Source organism: Archocentrus centrarchus, chromosome 9 (genome assembly GCF_007364275.1).
Source record: "Archocentrus centrarchus isolate MPI-CPG fArcCen1 chromosome 9, fArcCen1, whole genome shotgun sequence".
NCBI lineage: Eukaryota > Metazoa > Chordata > Actinopteri > Cichliformes > Cichlidae > Archocentrus > Archocentrus centrarchus.
Window position 1 is genome coordinate 12,986,847 of NC_044354.1, and position 22,068 is coordinate 13,008,914.

Genomic DNA, 22,068 nt, shown 5'->3' on the forward strand with positions numbered 1-22,068 from the left:
GTACTGCCTGAGATGTAAACATTTCTGTGATAAATGATTCAGGGAATCTCCGGGCCAAGTTTGCACCTAAACATGATTGTGCAAGAGTTTTGGAAGATTTCTGGGAATAGTGCATATTTACATGAAATGTTGAGGTAGTACTTCTTTATACAGCATTTTCAGAACTGCACAATCTTTCTGAGATGCTTGCCACAGCATCTTCAGTGTCCACCTGTATACACGATGCATAGACAGCAGATAATCAATAGAATAATTTTCACTCTGAGTGTTTTTGTTTTGTTGCTCGGTTCGACAGTCCCAGAAATCTGAGGCTTTATTGACCTGTGTCCAACTGTAAAAGACAAAGCATTTCTCCACATCAATACAGCTCCAGCAGACAGAGGAGGAGAAGAGAAGGGAAAAAAAGAGAATAGCTGCCATAATGACTGCAGAGTGATTATCTGCTCTCATGCACTGAAACAATCTGCCAGGCTCTCTCCGGAGAGTTTGAAAGCGAGGCAACAAGACAAGATGAGAGGAGAGGCGATAAAGACCTGAAGAGAACGAGTCCTAGGAGAGTTAATAATAAAAAAATAAAGAGCTGGAAAGGAAGGGGAAACAAACAGCAAGAGAGGCCAAAAGACAGCAAGTGAAGGAGGATAATTGAGCTTATAAATAACTGATTTAATAACTCAAGTATGTACCTCTTTAAAGATTGTGAAGGAGGGAGAGGAAAAAATTGGAGATGATGTAATTCAATAAATGACCTCCCAATAAGAAAACAAAAAAGGAAGATGGGAAAGTAATGGGGGACCAGGGCAGAGGGAAAGATAAAGTGTAAAAAAAGGAAAAAAAACCCTGTGAGATATTTTATTTTAGCACAATGCTTCTCCCGTCTGCCAAGGTCTCAGCTCATTTCACTCCAGCTTCTATCAGGACCATCAGCTTCAAAGCAACCGTTTACACAGCCCATTAGCCTCAAAACAACACTGTCATCAAGAATTGTGCGTGAGTGTGTCTGCGCGAAACCACTGGTGTATCATTACAATTTGCATACATTAGCATAGCATCAACCACAATCTTTGATCAGCGGTGTAACTCTTAACTGCTCTTGTCCGCAACTTGACAATTTCAAGGAGGTCTGCCTCGTGTAGCCGCAAATCCTCCCTCACCGCCATCACAGGCGAGACAAACACTTCACAAATGGCAAACAGAAAAAGAAAAAATGATTGTGCTGAAGTTGCAGTTAAATGTGCCATTTGCCTCAGATGTCTTGGACAAGAAACACATGTTCAGAGGAATTTAAAAGATTTTGTAGTAGTGGCTTAATGAAAAAGGACACCAACCGCAGAGCTGGAATTTTAAATGCTTCTGCATGCTAGCAAGTGTAGACCCTACTGAAGCGCCTTTGAGCAAGAGACTAAACCTGCCACTTATTGTGATTTAATACCGTTTCTTAACTAAAAACTTAGCGTGGTGAATGAAAAGGGCTCAGCTGAAACACAGAAGCATGCTTCTTCTTTGCAGATGAGGCATTTTTGCAGACTGGGTTTTCTTCATTTTCACAGCTCTCAGTGACAAAGCCGCACATTTTTCTGTTTAAGAAGGCTAAGATGATTTAAAACATTTGTGGAAAACAAAAGGAAATTATTCAAGCAAACTCTGACCAACAATATCAAAATGAGTACAGCCCCCTTGATCTCTTGGATTGTGAACAAAGGTAAACTCTTATTCTGATGCATTTCCATTACCTGAGGGGGTCTTTAAACATCTTTCAGCAGCTTTCACCAAACTGTTTTAATAGCTCACATGGCTAAATAGCACAAGCTATTATTATTATTAACCATTGTATATTTACACACTGTTGCTTACACCAACACAAAAAATACTCTTAATAAAAAAAAAAAAAATGGTTAGAAGATGCTTAGATAAACTGTGTATTTCACCACAGCTTTGCTAACATACTGTCCCTGCAGCAATTACTCTGCAGTGACTGTCACATAAATCATATGCCTTTCTTTTAGTATCTCTGTCATATCTGTGCCTCCATTATTAACACAAAGAGCTCAGTGGGTGCAGTATGTTGGCTATGGGGGTGCTATATGTCAACATGAGATCACAGACATTTCTATACAAAATTCTTTACATCCTGAAACCTAAGCTAAAAAGGTCCAGAGGTTTCAATGCTGGCATTGATAACATCATTTCACTACTGATGGCATCTATCCATCCATCTGTCCCTCCGTCCCACTTTTCTTAGAAGGGCTGATAACTTACTTCATTTCTTTCCTAGCAACAAAAGGCCTTCTAAAAAAAAAAAAAAAAATACTGCATGGCTATAATATAAAAATACACATTTCAATCGTCTCCTAAGAGGATGTGTGTCTCTGCTAAAAATAAATAAAATGGACATAATGCAGCCTGGTCTTGGAGCAAAACATGAACCTGTTATGAAAAAGTAGTCCAGTTGTTTGTGTTCATGGAAAAGGGCAAATTAGTAAGTAATGCATTTCAATAAGGAGTCTATTTTGTGTCTCCAGCACGCATCCTGCCCAAAGCGGGGGATGCAAGTATAGACCCAAATATATGAAAATCTGAGGTGTACAAATTGAATTTGGTGGTGGTGAAATGACTCACTGCACCATCAACCTGCACCTCCAGCTGCCAAATGTGCACTTTTTCACCTTTTAAAAGTGGAAAATATTCATTTTATGTATACATGTACACGAGCATAGGAGACCATGCAGATTCAATTCAATTCAATTCAATTCAATTTTATTTATATAGCACCAAATCACAACAAACAATCGCCTCAAGGCGCTTTGTATTGTGGGTAAAGACCCTACAATAATACAAAGAAACAATAATTTCAGAGATAAAAAAATCGTGTTCAGGGACAAACAGTGTTGTGAGTTTCATGTTCAGGAACACACACACACGCACACACACACACAAAGAAAACTTATATTTGTGTCCAGAAACAGGAATCAACAGATTAAACTAAGCTGTCGTGAAACTGCGCTCTATAACGTGCATGTGTTTAACCCTTTTATGACCCATTTTATGATAAATGCGTCATGTCAGTAATATAAGTCTCAACTTTATACTGCTAGTGCTACAGTTGATGTTGCATTTCTTTACTTGGATTCATTTTTATTAAAAATACATCTTTACCCTCTCTTTTGACTGGAGGCAGATAACGGCACATGTAGCAGTTTTTCTGAAGCCAGTGAGAATAATGCCATCCTTTATTGTGTCTGGTAAAAATCACTCACTGATAACAGCCTGCAGTTATCCACATCAATTGTGTCATGAATGTGAGGTGCTATCCAAACAAAGCCAATATTGCCCTGTTTTATTGCCTCTAAAACTTGCCCATGTATCACTGCCATTGTGTCAGTGCCAATTTCTCTGGCTGGCTCTGGGGCATAATGACCTCGTCCATTCATTTAACGGCAGCCTGGTTGAGCAGAGGAATGATCTGGTAGCACCTGTACCTCTGTCACCCTCCCTTTTCTCCCAGTCTGATTCCCTCTCCTATCTCACTTTTTTTTTTTTTTTTTAAATCTCTTTCCTCGTCAGCTTCTTTCTCCCCATCCCTCCTTCACTCCATCTTTTTGATCATCTTCTCTGCAGATGCCCATTTCTCTCTCAGATGGGCTGTCTTTCTCTCTCATTACCACTCCAACCCCCTTCCTCCCTCCCTCGCTCTCACTCTCATTCACTCTCTGTGTAAGGGTTTGCAGGTGGCTCTAGCTGGCTGGGTCAGTAACCAGGGGAAACTGGGGAAGAGTTCACTTCAATAGAACAAATGGGAACAAATTGATCCACTTTTACTGCTGTTTGTGTGACGATGTTTGAGCTGCAGGCAAAAGAAAAAAAGTAAGCTGGGGGGTTTAAAAAAAAAAAAAAAAAAAAAAAAAAGCCAAAGGCTAGCGAGCAGAACACCCACTGAAACCTTCATAGCAACAGGAGAAACCAGTTCTCGTCCTCTTTCAAGGGAAACTCAGTCCAAACCCAGCCATCACAAACGGCAAGAGCTGAGCTGGCTAGCTGTTCCTCTCAAGGCTTTGACTATTTAATGGTTCATTTGTTAAACAAGTTCAAGGCAAAAATTCACGAGTCTCGGCTTAATGGAAATTTGTACCTGGGACTAAGCGGAGTCTCTCATCTCTAAGGGTATGCATATTATCCCTGAGGGCCAGGATAGCTACACTAGATGTTTTCTCCTTAATGTAATGAGCAGCCTTGTCTTCTACATATTTATGAATACAGTGAGCTCTAAAGGCATCTGTGTAGTGGGAAAAAAAAATTTCAGGGAGTCATAAGAGAAATATTGAGCATATTTTAATTGTTTTACTATTTAAGTAGATATGAGCTCATTTAGTTAGTTTTACTATGTGGTAAACCATCTTCCTGATGTGGCAGAGCAATAAAGCTTTCAAATTTAATTTAGTTGTCACAGCTATTGTGCAGTTTAGTCTATCCCAGTGAGGATTCAGCTGCAAACCACACCTGGCTCTCAGTTTTCATCCACATGTCTGAATAGATGACTTCAAGTAAACAAGACTCTTGCTAAGTGAAACCGGCTGGAAGCTCCATGTTCCTCCAGTAAGAAGGCGTTCAGCGGTTGTTTCTCTCTACTAATCTCTGCACACACATCAAAAGGACATTACAAAAGGAGAAAACAACCACTGCTGTGCTGTAATTGTTGTTTACAGTAAACTTGAAATGGCTGGAAATAGATTTCAGGCAAAGCAGACTAAGTATGCTTGAACTCGCCTTGCAACAAAACCTAAAGTGAATGGCTAAAACAACAAAAGAGTCTGCGGCTGTCCAAACTCCCAATAGGAAGGAATTACAAGCATGCGTCAGCAAAACTGAGCAAGGTGCTGAGTGCTGCTTAATATGTATAGAAAACTATATAAAAAACTCTAAACAGCCAATCATGTGGCAGCTACTCAGTGCTTTTAGGTATGTAGACATGGTCAAGACCACCTGCTGAAGATCAAACCAAGGATCAGAATTAGGAAGAAGTGTGGTCTACAGCAGCAGAAGACCACACCGGGTGCAACTCCTAAGAACAGCTAATAACCGGCTTTCTAAAACTCCACAACAGAACATCTGATGAACGTCGCCTGGTCTGATGAGTCTTGATTTCTGCTGTGAGATTCAAATGCCAGGGTCAGAATTTGGCGTAAAATCACAAAAGCATGGATCTATCCTGCCTTGTGTCAACAGTTCAGGTTGTTGCTGGTGGTGTAATGTGAGGCTGCTTTCAGTAGGATAATGACCCATGTCAGAGCTCACATCATCTCAAACTGGTTTCATGAACACGACAATGAGTTCACAGCACTCCAATCTCAATCTACTGGATCTCAATGCAGCTGAATGTGAAGATTGCACATGGCATTGAAACAACGTAATTTGAATAAAGATTAGTTAGGCATTCGCCATCTATTCAATCTATTCAGTGCTAGGGCAAAAGGGTATTTTAAGGGGGGGGCATGCTATCTTTGTACTCAGTGCATGAGCCTCCTACCTCTTTCCAAGTAAGCATGAATTTTACAGTTCATTTCAAAAGTTCACCTGAATATATGAAGTATGCACATTATGTGACTTAGTTATCAAACTTTTGATTAACACCAAAGTTATTTTTACTTTTATGCCCAACTTTGCTCATTTGAATTGCAGAACAATGATTGGTGAAGAGGAAGCTGGGAGGCAAAAGGAAGAGAAGGCTAAAGAATTACTCAGAAAGAGCGTACTGAACTGTACTAAAATTTATATGCTGATATCCACAATCAGCTGAGGAAGGAAACTTATGCTGCAGAGTGGAGAATGTTAAGGCCAGACCTGAAAAATAGATATGTCCACACACAACTAACAAATTCCAGCGGTGCAACTACAACACTTTGTGGTTCTGGGCAACTTTTTTTTTTTTTTTTTCCCCCTTGTTAACATTCAGGTACATGAAACAGAACAACAATGACTATGACCTCTCTATGTGGTGGGATAAATTGGTAACAATATGGACAGCATTTGCCACCAGCGCCAAAACAGCCAAGTTTTCTTCGACCTACTTTGACTTGAAATTACAGCGACAGCCTAGAGGAAAAAAGGTTAATAAATAAGCCACAAGTAATATCCAAAAATAACAATGCAGTCATGCATTTTTTTTCACCGAAACAGCATGATGCAGGCTCTCCCTTGTGACAGCATTGACAGCCATCAATGTCCTTGTGCATGTAAACAGCGTCACACTCAAGACAGAAATGAGAAGATATGAAACTTGAACCGATTGTGTTTGTTTAAGAAACAAATATCCATTATTCTGAGGTCATTTCTGTAGGTTTCACAAAATTTCTACATTCTAGGTAGTGAGTCCAGAATTACTACAATGGCTAGAGCCCCAACAGCCACATTTATAGGAAATATGCCAAGCTGAACTAAGCCCAATCTGAGAACCCACCGGCAACCCCCTGTTGCTTTAGTCTCTGTGGAAAGAGCCAATATTTCAGGGCTTCCTTTGTAGCCAGCAGATATCTGGGACAAGACTTCCTCTTCAGTCCACTAGTCATTGTTTATGGCTGTAGCTCCGACTTTAAAAAGCTATGTGGCATCAGTGGCCAACAGTTTTGAAATTGCATTTCAGCACCCCACCATCACTACCCTTGACATGGACCGTTTACCTCTATGCAGCCAAAAGCTGCTCAAATGTGATTCATCAATACTACTTGGACTACAAAAGGAAAGCTTGCAGTACCGAAAATACTTTCTTGCCTTTTGCAGAATCTGTTTCATATACCTCTTTTCCCTGGTTTAACGGTCAAGGTGACGACACATGCCCTCTCCAGGCCAAGGAGCTTCTACTAGCCTGGAAAAAAAAAAACGGACTTTGACCTGAGAGGCAAGTGACACTGCAGTTAGGTGGGTGCCATAAAGTGGTAATCTGTGCTGTGCCTTATCACCATGGTAACATGCGTGCCAGTGAGTACTGTGGATGGCAGGGTGCGCCTTCCACGGCATCGCTACACCCCTCTGACTCACTTGCACACAAAACACACAGCTGTCATTATTACAAAACCTGATTGCAAAACATCATTAGTAGAATGCCAGACTATGCTGTTGCCAAACTGGCTGTCATGTTGATCCCAAACCCGTAGACAGGTCTGCAGAAAGGATAGCCTGTCAGGGAGGGAAACACTGACAGCTCCATTTCTCTCCACTCCACTTTTCATTTATTTGGTTTCTCCAATCCTTCTTTCTCCACTTCTCGAAACCCCGCTTCCGTCTGTTGTAATAGCTCAGCTTCTCTTTTCTGTCATTTAACCTCTTCTCTCTGATCTAGTCTTTTAAAATATCTCAGCCTCTCAGCCAGCTGGCATCAGGACACAAACCTTCCTCCGCCGTGGCACAGTGTCAGGCCCAAGAGGGCAAGAGAACCAAAGACAGAGGGAGGGGGACGAGCACACAGAATGCAGCAGTGAGAAAAGAGGGAAGAGAGAGTTCGAGGAGGTGAAAAGAAAAGGCATGACAGGTGATGACAGCAGGTGAACAAAAACAAATGAGTGGACCAAAAATAGAGAGAAAAGAAAATTGAAAAGAAACAATGAGACAGAATAGCAGATAAGTGGATAAAAGAAGGTGAAAATGACATCTTTTCTTTCTTTTCTCTTCTCCCCTTTCATCCCGTCTTCCAGTAATCACACCGATGCATCATCATGCTTCAGTAGTTGGTGTGCATTTATGTGCCTGACACAAATCTATGCAGCTGAATTCACTGTTCAGAATATGCACGCCAGACCATTACTGCTGTATGTAAGCACTCCTACAAAAGGTGTCTTTGTCCCTTTCCCAGGATCAAGTCTCAGCCTGTTTAAGAAAGTGACCCACTTCATCAAACAGGCAGACATCAACAAGTCTGAGACAGATACAATGATGACAAAAATATGCAAAAGGTAAGATAAGGCGACTTCACATGTCGTGGACGAGTCATTTCTACAAACTGACTTGTACTTCAAAGACATCTGAATCTACCATAAACATAAACAAGACATCAGTAAATGTGAGTATTATGAAAATATATATACACATCATGTGCTTTTACTGAACAACCAACAAGTTTGATTTTGTAATTTGTCCCCTGTGCTTTGATGAAGCTCAGAGTGTTGTGATGTAGAGGCTTCACTTATAATTCATTCATTTATAATTGGTGACCTGGTGAAGTGATGAGAAGAGCATTGACAGTGATTTAGGTCAAACTCTTGTTCAAAGGCCGGCTTCCCCAGCTGACAAAAAGCATAGTGTTGAATTTACTACGATGTTTTGCAAGCCTGTATTTCATAGTTACAAAAGTAATTCTGCCCATAGTGATGTAAAACCACAGCAGACCTCATAATAAATAACTATTCATTTACAAATATTCTGATTTAATATGATTAACGACCCCTGGGCCAAAAATGTTCTGTACATGACTGATTCAGTAGGAGGCTTGTAGCACTAGATCTGCCACAAACAGCTTCCTCTGGCTAAGATCAAGATAAACTATCAGTTTATTATGAGGAAAACAGAGAGCAGCTGGGGCTTCACTGTAATCTCCATACTTGGAAAGAAAAGTTTAGAATTTTTAAGAATTTTGATTTAAAAGATCCATTTAACTGGCAGTCGCCCTTCTCTAGGACTTTCTTAATAACCTAACCTACCAATCGCATGACAGCAATGCAGTACATTTAGGCATGTAGACATGGCCAAGACAACCTGCTATCTGTGCTGATGCATGCTCAGTGTTTCAGGTAAGGAAATCCCAGAAGGTTGATAGTTTATCTGGATGCAGCATTTTCAATGGGAGAAATGTTTCATCGGTCATTCAACTGACTTCTTCAGTCTTACCTGACTGCAGGCTTCCCCAGCTTTATAAAGACCAGAACTAGCAACACTGCCTAACAATGAGCCACAAGCTCAGTATCATGATCGTTAATATGCAAACTGATCTGATCACTGATCGATGTCTGAATACTATTCGATGAGTCGGGGAATGGTTGCAATCACAGCATTTTAAGATGGTGAAAGATATACTCTTTCGGCCCCCTCCTCGGTTCAACGATGGTCATTCCCTTTTTACATAAATCCCCCACAGCCCACCATTGTTGCTGACCACGTCCGTCCCTTTATGACTACAGTGCAACTGTGATTCTGATGGCTGCTTCCAGGAGAATCAAACAAAAAGCTCAAATCAAATGTCTTGAACATGACAATGAGTGGTGGAATAGGAGATTCACGTCATGGATGTGCAGCTGACAAAACTGCAGCAACTGTGTGATGCCATCATGCCAAAATGGACCAAAATCTCTGAGGACTGTCTCCAGGACCTCACTGAAATATGCTACAAAGAATTAGGGCAGTTCTGAAGGCAAAAGACAAGGTTTATGACAATTTTATTTCAAGGAAAATTATATTTGTATGTTGCTTTACCTCAGCCCTAAACCTTTCCATCAAATTTAAACTAAAAGCAGCAGAACAGGCCGATTTCATCATTATTCACCTGTCTGTTCACAGGATGTATCAGTGCAGGACGAGATGACAGAAAACTGTCAAGAAAAGCCGTAGACTCATACACCTCTGTCAAACAAAAACGTGGTCGATTCTGGCAAATGGTCCTCAGTGTACAAGTTAATATTTAACTCATCAGTTAAAGCCATCTTAACTCAAGGTCCACTTTTCCAGTACTGCAAATAGAACCTCTTGCTCTTCATTAGCAGATGGAGTTTGTTCAGTTGATAATCAGTCAGCTCCATCACATGAATGAACTTTATACAAATATGAATACCACAAAGAAAGGGACTTTGAATTAAGATCAGGTCAAACTGCCTACAGCATCATTTCAGAGCAGAAGAACCCTACTTTGATATTCAATCTTTAATAAACAGCACAACAGACTCACCTTAGGCTCCATAGAGATGAAACTATGGCGACCACGGCTGGACAGAGTCGACCTCTTAATAGTGCGACTATGGAAGAAGTGATAGTGGTCTTTAAGAGCCCCAATCTGCAAAACACACAAGAAGACTTCATTGTACACATCATCATTATTCCTTTTCCTGCAACACTCTTCTAAAAAAAATATTACCTCCTCTGACATTAACATTGATGTTGAGTTTTCTAACATTGCTCAAGGCACAGGTTGGTTGCTCTAAGCATGTTGGAGAACTTGCTGGTTATGTGGTCATCTCACCATCTTCTCACATTTGATTTATTCCCTCCTGAGAACAGGTCTCCATTATCCAAGAACTAGCACACAATGACTGATATTTGAAAACCAAAGACTAGCAGCAGCAGAGGTAATGGTAAAGGGATTAGTTCTAATATAGCGCTTTTTTACCCTGAGCACTCAAAGCACTTATACAACATGTTTTCATTGACCCATTCATACAAGCACTTTCATGTGTAACTAAGCTAGTGTTTACTGTCACCCCGACTTGGGGTTCAGTATCTTGCCCAAGGATACTTTGGCACACAGCCCGGAGAAACCAGGAATTGAACCACCAACCTTCCAATTTGTAGGTGACCTGCTCTACCTCCTGAGCCACAGCCAGCCCACATGGAAGTTATGTCTACAGGAGGAAAATCAAGTTGGACAGAATCTACAGGATGTATTTGTGAATCATTGGTGAACTTCTTGCCACAGCCCTTCTTATAGCTACTGACTATGAGCTTGGAAGTGGTTCAAGCTTTGGGCCCAGCACTTTTGTAGCACAGGTATTACTTATTTGTTTTTTTGGTTGTTTGTTGTTGTTTGTTCTTCTTCTTCTTGTTCTTCTTCTTCTTCTTCTCGTTCTTCTTCTCGTTCTTCTTCTTCTTCTTGTTCTTCTTCTTGTTCTTCTTGTTCTTGATCATCTATGGTCATAAGCTTTGGGTAGAGACCAAAAGAACAAGATCAAGAGGTGGAAATCACCTTCCTCCAAAGAGAGGGTCGCCCCTCCTTTAGAGCCAGGGTGAGGAGTTCAATCATTCAAGAGGGGCTCAGAGTAGAATCGCTACTCCTCCACATTGAAAAGAGCCAGTCGAGGTGGTTCAGGCATCTGACTATAATGCCTCCTGGGTACCTCTTGGGAGAGGTGTTTTGGGCATGTCCTACCGGAAAGAGGCCCAGGGGGTGACCCAGGACACGCTGGAGAGATTACACCTCTCGGCTGGCCTGGGAACACCTGAGTGTTCCCCTGGATAAGCTGGAGGAGGTGGCTGGGGATGGGAGGTGTGGGTTTCTCTACTTAGGCTGCTGGCCCTGAGACCTAGCCCTGGATAAACAGAAGAAAATGGATGGATGGATGGATGGATGGATGGATGGATGGATGGATGGATGTTTTTCTTTGAAAATTAGTGGAACCGTTGGAAAGGAGGTATCATTGAGCCATATTAATTATTGCAGGACTCTTTCATTTTTGCTACTTAAAATATATGTTATTACTCTTTAAGGCTGTACAGCTGCACGATTGTTGCAGCTGGGAAGCCGTAGAATATGGGACTGAACAAGAACTAAATTTCTGATTATTACTGTACACATCAAATGTGCCAACAGTGTGAGAACCACCATAGCCAAAGTAATTTCAAATATTTTTCTAAAAGGTAATTTTCTTGCATTATAATGAGTTTTTTTTCTGTGCTATACTAATGCTTGTTTGTTTTTTTCCCCATATATTATACAAAAAATTTCTGTTAGGCTCTTAAATCTGTCACAGCAAAAAGACAAAATCCTGTGAACTTAAAAAAAAAAATTAAGGTAGGACAGAGAGGGCAGACAAGTAAAGCAAAAATAGACACAAACAGAGAGACAGATTGCAAAGCCAGACAAATGTACAGACACACACAAAGACTCTGAGTGACAGAGGATCCACAGTCAAGCAATGATAGACAGCAAGCTGCTGGTCGGTGATTAGTTTTAATAATTGATAAAGACCAAACAATCCCTCAGATGATCAAACTGTCATAGCTGCCAAGGGTCCTGTGGTGCGTCACTGATCCATTCGCTACCACAGAGCCCCATCAGATCAGCTTTCAGCTTATGTATGTACAGAGACTCCAACTTACAGATGGATGAAATGAGAAACAAGAAAATGACAATACATTCATAACTCTTAGTGTAATGTCTACGCTTCAGTGTACTTCTTTTTGACCACTATCAATTTCAACTCGAACAACAGTTCAGGATAAACGCCTACAAATAATGGCTCCCCTTGTTGCTGTAGGTTTGGCTGTGTGGTCATATGGGAAGGCGTATTACAGTAAACTGAAAATGTATCATAATGATGAAACTCAAGGAGTAACTCGCAACCTCTGCACAACTGTTGGTAATTACACAACTACATTCTGCAGAAAAACACTTCAGTGATTCATGATGTCTTACTTTCCCCAAACCTTTTTCCTCACTAGAAGCATGATACATGCTTTTCCTTTGGACTTAGTGATTCATACCTGTGATTTACCACACCAAACTAAAGGCTTGTACTTCACCTGAGGAAAAAAAAATAAAGTGTGATTAAGACTAATGCCTCACATCCACAGTCAGTAGGACAACAATGTCCAAAACACAGGGGATGAGAAGCTGCAGTCCTTTGAACCATTACAAAGACAAACATGTTGATGGAATCATTCTATATGTTTGACACTGTCTTGCTTCACGGTGCAATTATTATTACGCCTTCTTGGATGAAGACAGATCGAGGACAATACTGACTGAATATTCATTTATCTTTGTATTTATATTTGCAAGCAAAGATTAAGCTGACCATCAGTACAGACTTCATCTCATCTCCTTACCCTGTAACAAAAAATATATCAGAATTTATGGACACCTGAATGTTACTCTAGGCACTGTACTTGTTTAGCAACCTATAGAAAAACAATGCACTATTGGCCTGATGCCTTTAACAAATCACGCAGCATTACTACAAACTGTACTTGCAATCTAATAAGTTGTTGTTGATGCATACACTTCCTGCACATGCCTGGCTTTACACTCTCTCACAGGCTCTGAGTCCTCTCCCATCTTTTCAAAACACCAATTTTAACAGATATCCGTGTCTGGGGCCTTGTCAGCTGATTTAGACTCAATTTGGGCCAGTGTCTTAGTCTGGGAAGGGGGCTCCATGGTTAAGAGGATTACCCAGAATTCCCCAACGAGGTGCTCCCTCTCTCCATGCCAACTCTTTTCATCCATCCGTCCATCTATCGTCCCTTCTTTCACTCCCTCCTTCTTCCATCTCCCATCTCCCAGTGTGTGGTTATCTTTGTCTGCGCTCCTCATTCCAACCCTGTGAAGAAGACTATATTGTCTGCCACATTTTTTCTATCCATTCATCTTTTTTGTTTCCTCCCCTCTTTAACCACTCTGCTTCCCGTCACAAATTTAAACCTCATTTTTTTAGTGGCCATTTCCAAAATAATTTCATTACTAGTTTCAGCAAGTTTATTTAGAAAAACACTTGGCAGAAACTTTGACGTTCTCTCAGCTGAGGTTCATCACACACATACATCAGTGCTTAACTGACATCAGCAGGGGAAGGGGGGGGGGGGTGTCAGAGTTCACATTAGGCAACTAAAAGTGTGCTGTTATCGCTCCCATGGGAGCAGCTTTCAGCTGACCCCCAAACCAGGAAGTGAAGTAGAAACTTGTCTATGAGGTGTCAAAGTCCAATGAACCTTCCCATATTGAGATGGAAATTAGGGCGAATGGTGGGGGTTGGAGGCGACACAACACTCCACAGGAAAATTCCTATGGGGGTGGTATGGAAAGGGGTGGGGGTTCCACACATTAGTTCCCATCAAAGAGAGCGTATAAACAAGGCCATTAAGGCCTGCTCTCTAGGGTGTATGGTGGGTGGGCAGGCTGGATAAGGTGGAGGGGAGGTGGTTCAATAGCTGTTGACTGTGCTACCCCACAACAACCTGTCAGAATGCCCTCTTCTGTTCCATGCTGTCTTCATGTCGGCTGCTGGCAAGTGCAGGCTTGAACTGCCCACGTAGTTTAGTCGTATGTGTGAGGTCCACATTTGTGTGCTGTGTCTCTTTTGTCCAAAAAGAACACATCAGTAAAACTTTAACACTTTGTAAAAGCACATTTGGACAAAGTCAACATATAAATTCCTTTCTCAACAAACCCAGCCTGTTTACGAATAAAACAACATAATATAAATCTTAAGCCAAATCTTAATTTTAGACCATGTTAAGCAATGGCACCTGATATGTCAGATCTAATCGATGCAGCAGGCCCTTGAACAGTAGAGATATGTAGAGTACAGAGGAATTTTAAGAAAACAAACAACAAAAACAGCTTGATCTCCCAAAGTTGTGGGCACAGATAAAATACTTATCAGCCCTGTTTAATAGCAGCAGACAGGAAAGAACACATTAAAATAAATTAATTTAGTGTTAGGACTCCCTAAAAAAAAAAAAAAAAAATGGAATCATCCACGGGGGGGGATTTTTTTGAGTGAAATCCACAACGACACATACAGTACTGCTTGAAGTCACTTCCAAGCTCATAAACCAAACAGGAAAACTACCCGTCTCACTCGGGTGGCAAAACGACCAAACACGAGACTTTTGTGGAAAGACGGTGAGGAGGCACCTGTTGTGCCATCCTGCTGCTGGTCTTCTTTCTTTGTTACTTAAAGCTTCTCCTTTTCTGGACTGACTCAGAAAGCTACAGCAAGAGTTGGGAGAAGCTTCGTTGGTTCAGGTTTGGACTTCAGACTTTTGATTTTTTATCGTGCGCTTTTGCCGACTAGGAAAGAGGACATTAAACCCACTTGAAAGAGTTGACGAAAACACACACACACACACAAGTTAGAGCCGACTTTGACTGGATCAGTCAGCAATAAGACACCTACCTGTCCCATGTTCCTATAGCCGTATTTTTCCGCTATCCGGTCAGCCACCTCGGGTCCCCCGGCTATCCTGACTGCCCAGTGGTTGGTGTAAATCCGAGCTTTGCACGGCGGGGACGCAAAGCCGAGATAGAGCGTCAGGACGCATAGCAAGCCTCTTCTCCAAGCGGCGTTGTGGACCATCTTACCCCCACGTTTAAACAGACTCTTCTCCTCCTCCTCCTCAGCCGACCAGGCAAACAACCAAACTTCTCTTCTCGCCGAGAGAGACTCTCATAGAAACACAAATATCCCGGCAAAGGCACTGAGAGAGAGAGAGAGATAAAGAGAGAGAGAGAGAGAGAGACCAAAGGGGAAGGGACCCCGAAGAGGAAAAATACACCTTATCTTCAAACCTCTCTTTGTCACATGGGAGAGTTGGAAGTTTCGTGCGTCTTCTCTCAATTCCCCCCCTCTCTCCCTCTCTCTCTTTTTCCACGGTGGAAGAGGAGGAAGTGTGCGTGTGAGAGCGCTGTGCGTCTTTTGCGCGCAAGTTCGTGTACGTGTGTGTGCGCGCAGAGCTCCTCAAAGCTGATTTCTCCTTCTTCACGAACAACTCGGATGTTGGTCGTTCAGCTCATCGGGCTTTCATGTGGCGAAATGGCTACAGCGCCTCCCCACAAATAACTAGCTGACACTCTGGAGAGTAGAAACAACTCAAGCCGCGGGGTTTCCCTGCCGAGCTCCGCTGGGTCTTAAAGACACTCTGCTTGGATCCGCCGCTGCCCGCCTGTCTGCCAGACGCAGCTCAGGGAGGGGTAAACCAGGGGGCTTGAGAGCTGCAAGGGATTCCTCTAGGAGAGTCCTCTCCCACCTCCCCGTAGGGAAATTATGAAGTATTTACCTCAAAGTAGACTGGAAGTTATAATAGAAAATAATAACTGTATTTTGAATGCCTTGTCAATTGATGCCAGTCATCAATTGACTGGCAAAAGACACAATGACTCCAAGCATTGATGATGTCTTCTTTAGTTTCATTTTTAATTTCCCAGCTAGAGGAACCAGTACCCCATAGGGTACTTCTGCAATTGGTCAACTAGTATTTAAAAAAAAAAAAAAACATAAGACACCCCCCCGCCGTGAACCCCGATTCCGCCCACGTCCCTACCAATGTTAATACCAAACCTACGCACTTGAAAGAACCGCATTTAAATAAGACAGCCTGAGCAAGTTTAACTAAAAGCACTGCTTAAGCAGTAGAAAGACACAGGTAAAATAAATGGGTAAATTATTAAATAGTTTAAAAAAAAACAGTGGGGAGAACAACTAAAAGTTATCTCACAAAATGCTTATTATTTATATTGTAGATACAAAATATATAACTATATGGGTATGGAGATTCTTGCCTAAAGTATGCATTAGTTTAAATTTATTAACTAAAGAACAGTATTAATAGACAGCCAAGATAATTGGATAAATTATTTAAAAATATTAATAATAAACATGAATAATGATTATTAAAGAAGTGGGAAAGTGGCTGAAATATCTCACTAAAAGTATGAATAATTTACAGTTTTAACTAAGTGTGCCTGAAGTATGCATAGGAATTTCAAATTGTTAAATAGCAGTTCATTCCTTTATATTTTGCTACAAACAGGAAATAATTACAGTGATTTATAGAAATGTGTGCAAATATAAAACTGGTTCTTTGCTCTGGTTCTAGGTTTTCTGTTATGTGTAGACACAACACAGGTTCATCCCTTGAGTTAGGTGCCTTTTTTATGCTCCAGTAATTCATAGGTCAGTTTTAAGTGGCTTACCAAATAAACAGAAACATTCCAGTGAAAATAGTCAGGTACAAGGACTGGACTGAAAATAAGTGAAAAAGTAGCACTGTCCAAAGCAAAATGCTGAAAGACCTTCATAAATCCTGAAGAACTACTCCTGAAAACCACTTAACAAAAAAAGTCTGGCTCATTGTAAGCAAAATATAAAGAAATCAGAGGTGGCTCAAAATATTTGAACACTACTATAAACTTGCTAGATTTAAGAATAAAATGTTGAAAGTGTTAGGTAAAAATCTGGATTAACAGTTAAAACAGTGATATATAACTAAGGCTATACAGCTGAAGGTGGTGACTAGAAGTGGTTTTAAATGCAGAAGTAGTGGATGAATGGCTGTAATGGTAAGGCACTAACCATAATTGATAAATGGTAAAACAAATGTAATAACAAAGATTAAATGTTTTAAAGTGGACCAGATCCACTTTTAAATCTGTTGAACTGAACACATTTGAACTTGAGATGTGAGTGTTATGGGGGTCTTTTTTTAGGAGGGGCATGGGTGGCTTGAATCCACGTGACTCCGGATGGCAGTGCTTTGAAAATGATACAGAACAAGTGGCTCCAAAAGTCACTATTATCAACAAGTTGCATTTAATATATGCTTTACTGGTTGTGTGATTCTTGTGATTGTTAGTCACAAAAAAACACAGAGAAACTATTGAAGGTAGTGAAAAATATGTTGGAGTAGGTATGATGTTCAACACTTTTTAGATTGTGTAAATACAAAAACAGGAGCGTACACTTTACATGCGAATACTGGGATGGCAGTGCTGTTTTCTAACCGTCGAACATTTCGCACGTTTTCCTTGAGTGACAAATATTTATATGTTTGCCTGTGTATCACATTTCAAAAGCAGGGGTGTTTTTGCGCTTATGTTTCACCCTGAAAAGTTTGCCAGCTAACAAGACGGTGCATTATACTTTGGATACCACTCATTTTTCCTGCACCTTGAAATCTGCTTTTGAATGCAAGCTTTGTCAGTCTCCTGGCCAGTATTGACACAGACATGCCAATGTAAAGTTGAGCAAACTATGACCTCCACCTCAGCCATGATCCAATGAGAAACAACCACAGACATGTAAATATTACATATCCAGAAAGAATATTTTCTTTCTGGATATGTAATACACCTAATCCCCCTTTAAGCTTTATCAGTTTGATGATTCTTTACGTCACGGTTGATAATTATTGTGTGGATTGTTTATAAAATATCTGGGGTTAGTTCACTTGAGTTGGGTTTGCCTTCAGCTGCATCCTTGGACATGAGTTGAACTGTCACTTTACTGTATGTCAAGGTTATTTCCCAACCTCCAATTAGGCCTTCAACAATTTATACTGGTTTAATGCACATTTCCCCCTCAATTGGTGAAATGCTAGATATCATGTCCCCCATCACAGCCCAGGTCAAAGCTGACTGAACGCTGTCACCGTGGAATGTGCCCGGTATTGAGCCTTTCATTCAAGGTCTTTGTTGATTGATGGGTTTTTGTTTTGCAGCAATTTCCCGGTGACGTCTCTGTTCACACTGGGAACTCTGTTCTGCATGGTGCACAAGTAAAAATCAGCATGATTGCAGTAATTGCAGCCAATTTCTTGCTGAATGGACCCTGCTGTCGCATCCCACGACAAGCGGGACGACAGGAACATCTCATGGCGAGATGAAAAGGAGTTTAAAAAAAGCAAATCCAGTGATGGGACTCCATTCAGCTGGAGGACGGGTTTTTAATTTAAAGTTAAAAACAAAGGAGAGGAGACAAGTTGCAACAGAGAATGATTTGAGTATCAAAATTAAGCACCCAGGTCACGAGGCCACCTTGAGCACCAGGGGCCCTGGTTTCCATTCAGGTCTTAACTGTCGCGATATCCTGCGTGACAGCTTCACGGCTCCTGAAGTTTCTCCAGGGAGAGAACCATGTGAACCCCAACAAAACGTCTTTGTCAACATCTGAGAGCTGGAGCGGTCACGAGTGTCAACAAACACTCCGAGGAACATTCCTGTGTGCATTCCTGTGCCTCTTCAGTGAAATAACAGGGTGAATTGCGTGTTTGAGGCCAAACACAACTTGGAAAAAACTCAACGATACAGTACAATGGAAGGCCCCAACAGGAAACTGCAGCCAACAAGCTTCATTCACTGAGGACACAACTAATTTGTTCATTCAGTACTGAATCCATCACTTCTAGAGGGGAGCATCCTACATGATTTTTCTTTTCCCATCAAGACAGGCGTGGTATCATATGTGAGCTCCTCCTCAAATGTGTCTTGTGTTTCCACGTTTTTTCATTGGTTTTGCGTTGCTTTCCTCCAGATGTTCAACTTTTTGTGCTTTGCCCGAGTTTGTTCTTTTCTTTCCTTCATGTTCACCTTTATGTCACCTCAGTTATTTCTCATTGCCTTCTACTCTCTTCCATATCTGTATGTCTCTGGGCGGGATTCCAGGGAGCTGGGGCTAGCCTTGCAACTTCACTTTGACCTTTGACCTTGTTGCTTTAGGCTCCTGCACTTAGGCCACAATAGCACTTGCCATTCACCAACTTTCTCTCCTCTCTGTCCTGCATCTTATCCTCCCATATAACCATCATTCTCCTCTTCTCTATATCCTTTCCTTTGTCACTCACATTCCAGGGTTATATAGGCTTTTCCGGGTGTTCACACACTCTCTACATTCACTGGAGGCAAATGGGTAAAAAAAAAAAAAAAAAAGGAGGACACAGAGAGCAGTATAGCTAAAACTTGAAGGACTGAATCCACGAGTGCTGTCATGACCAGTTTTCTTGGTGCTTATCAATAAAGCACGAAAAAAATTACTCAAATAATCTGAGAAAACAAAATGTGTTTATCATGCTCAAGTTTAGATATGCTCATGCGAAGGTCAGGTCATACTTGAGTAGTTTTCAGCCATTTTTTTTTTGTCTTAATTGAGAAATTATGCGTATCTTGTATCCCACATAAGATCTGTGTATACTGATCTGCCACAGCATTAAAACCAGCCTCATGCAGCCCCACACCCTCTATGTGCTGCTGAAACAGTCCTGAACCATAGGTGCACGGAGACAGGAGCTCTGGAAGCAGGAGGCTGGCAGAAGATCCTCTGTGAATCCTGCTTGCTCCAGTAAACTCCACAGATTGTGATCTGGGATGTATGGGGGGCCCCTTAAACACCATGGTACTTTTTCATGTTACACAAGCCGTTCCCGAGTAGATTTCTTTTTTTTTTTTTCAGTGTCACAGCGCACTTTGAACTGTTGAGGGACTACCATGTGGAGTATGACAGGATGGTACACTGATAAAGGCTCTGTGTTTCCCAGCAAAAGATTGCATTATAACACAATGGTTGATTTTCCCTCATCAATGGTTTTAAAGTTTATGCATTCCACCAGCACCCAGAACAATGTTATACAGGCTGAATATGGTGGAGGATTTATTTTATAAATGTTATTGTTCCTGTAATGGTGATCAGTCTGGTCTGGTCAAAAGCATGAACTAATGCTTAACGACACAGGCTGTAGTTATATACTGCCACCTGGTGGTGACTGCTCATGTTACATAAAATTGCAGTCAAACGCATCACCAATTCTAACCTCCGCGCCTTCACTTCTACAAATGCAGAATTAGGCTTTCTCACACTATACCATTCAGACGTCAACCTTAAATCAACTTAGCTATTAAAAAATGTACAGAACTATTGCTGGGACTAATTAAATGTCTCATAAAATAATAGCTTAAATTATACACGTTCAGTGTTTTTCCTCAAGGATCCTGACAGACATCATGGCTTAACTTAATCACATGTCTTGTACTCTTAGCTTTTTGTTTACTTATCCCTCTTAATGTGATGGCATTGTTCTCAACATGCACAAGACTCACAAAGTCACTGCACGTCAACGTATGATACTGCACAAATTCAACCATCATCGTCTCCATTTGCAGATTTAAAATAAAACAAGACAGAAAATAAGACAATATTAATATAAGATGATTTTAAACATGTGCATCTGTTTAATCGGCATTCCTCTGAGCTTTGATTAACATTACAGAGTATGTATTTCATGGGAAAAGGAAAAGGAGTCCTAAGATGGATTCACTGTAATCAGAGCCACCTGTGTCTTGCTCAAGCTGGGCCACCATATGGCCAACTGGCTTAGAAGACTACTGCAGGGAACAGAGATATGATGACCAGATTACAGAAAATGTTAAACTTGAAAGAAAAAAAAAAAAGATTGCTTAATTTCACAAAACCTTTCAAAATTTAGAGCAGAACCTCACACAAGCTTGCCACTTAAAAATGTATTTTTTCCTTGGATTCTCATGGGAAACTGGCAAAGCTATGCTAATCATTTAAGGAGTTGTAGCTCACAGGTGTAAATCAGATCAATAGTAGCTCTGGTACTTTCAGCTGTGCCCTTTTTACCCCGAGGGGTCACCACAGCAGATGGATCCGGATGTTTGATTTGGCACAGATTGTACAGCAGATGCCCTGCTTGATGCAATCCTCTCATTTATCTGAGCTTGGGAACACCTGAGGATGGGGTTTGTCTCCTCATAGCAATTAAAACCAGGCTTTAACCACTACACCATGAAGCCAACTTGGACCACTAGTAGTGCCACTGGTGCAGCATAACAATTATAAATTACATGTAGCCATCAACTGGTTAGGTCTTTATTAACAGTTATTCATTGTCATTGAATGACAGGAGGAACAAGAGCAGATTGACAGTAATTGCCAATCTTCAGTAACAATATTTGGGCTTTGAAGACTTTTTTTTGCATAATTAAAATGAAAATATTTAGCCATCTAATTATTCAAGATTCATATGCTGTAATGAGACATCCTTACTTCCTGTGTTTCCTGCGTATCTGATTCAAGGTTGTGGGACTGTGGCTGGAGCCTATCCCAGTTGTTACAGAGTGAAAGGTGGGGTACACCCTGGACAGGCTGCCAGGCTACTGCAGGGTTAACACAGAGAGGCAGACAACCATTCACACCTACAGACAATTTAGAAACCTACCCTGTACATGTCTCTATGAAGCCAGAGAGAACCCATGCAAACTATACAGAAATGCACCAGCTGGTGGGTGGATTCTTGCTGTGAGGCAACAGTGCTAACCACTTCAGCACTGTGGTGCCAATAATTACCAATGTTTCACTGGCAATGTATGGAGTTTTCAGGGCGTTTTTGCTCTATTATGATAAAAATATTTAGTTCTTTGATAACGTGATTAGTCAAGATTCATATACTGTAATAAAGACACCATCCAAAACAATTAAAGCTAAGGACCATGAGTGTTTTTTTTTTTTAAATTACTGTAAGAGTAAATATGTTAAGACAGAGGATAATGCTGATAAAGAACCTATGTAGGGAAGTGTAGAAAAACCC

General features: G+C 41.0%; 1 protein-coding gene across 2 annotated transcripts in view; it reads right to left on the reverse strand.

Annotated features, from left to right (window-relative positions):
• pcsk5b (proprotein convertase subtilisin/kexin type 5b) overlaps positions 1 to 15,530 on the reverse strand; it is a 65,032-nt gene extending 49,502 nt beyond the window's left edge. For both annotated transcript variants that reach the window (XM_030737005.1, XM_030737006.1), the window contains exons 1-2: positions 14,868 to 15,530; positions 9,923 to 10,027 (exon numbers count right to left, since the gene is read on the reverse strand). In XM_030737005.1, coding sequence (XP_030592865.1) covers positions 9,923 to 10,027; positions 14,868 to 15,047 — 285 coding nt within the window. In that variant the 5' untranslated portion in view covers positions 15,048 to 15,530. The remainder of the gene's footprint in view (positions 1 to 9,922; positions 10,028 to 14,867) is intronic.
• Positions 15,531 to 22,068: the final 6,538 nt, after the last annotated feature.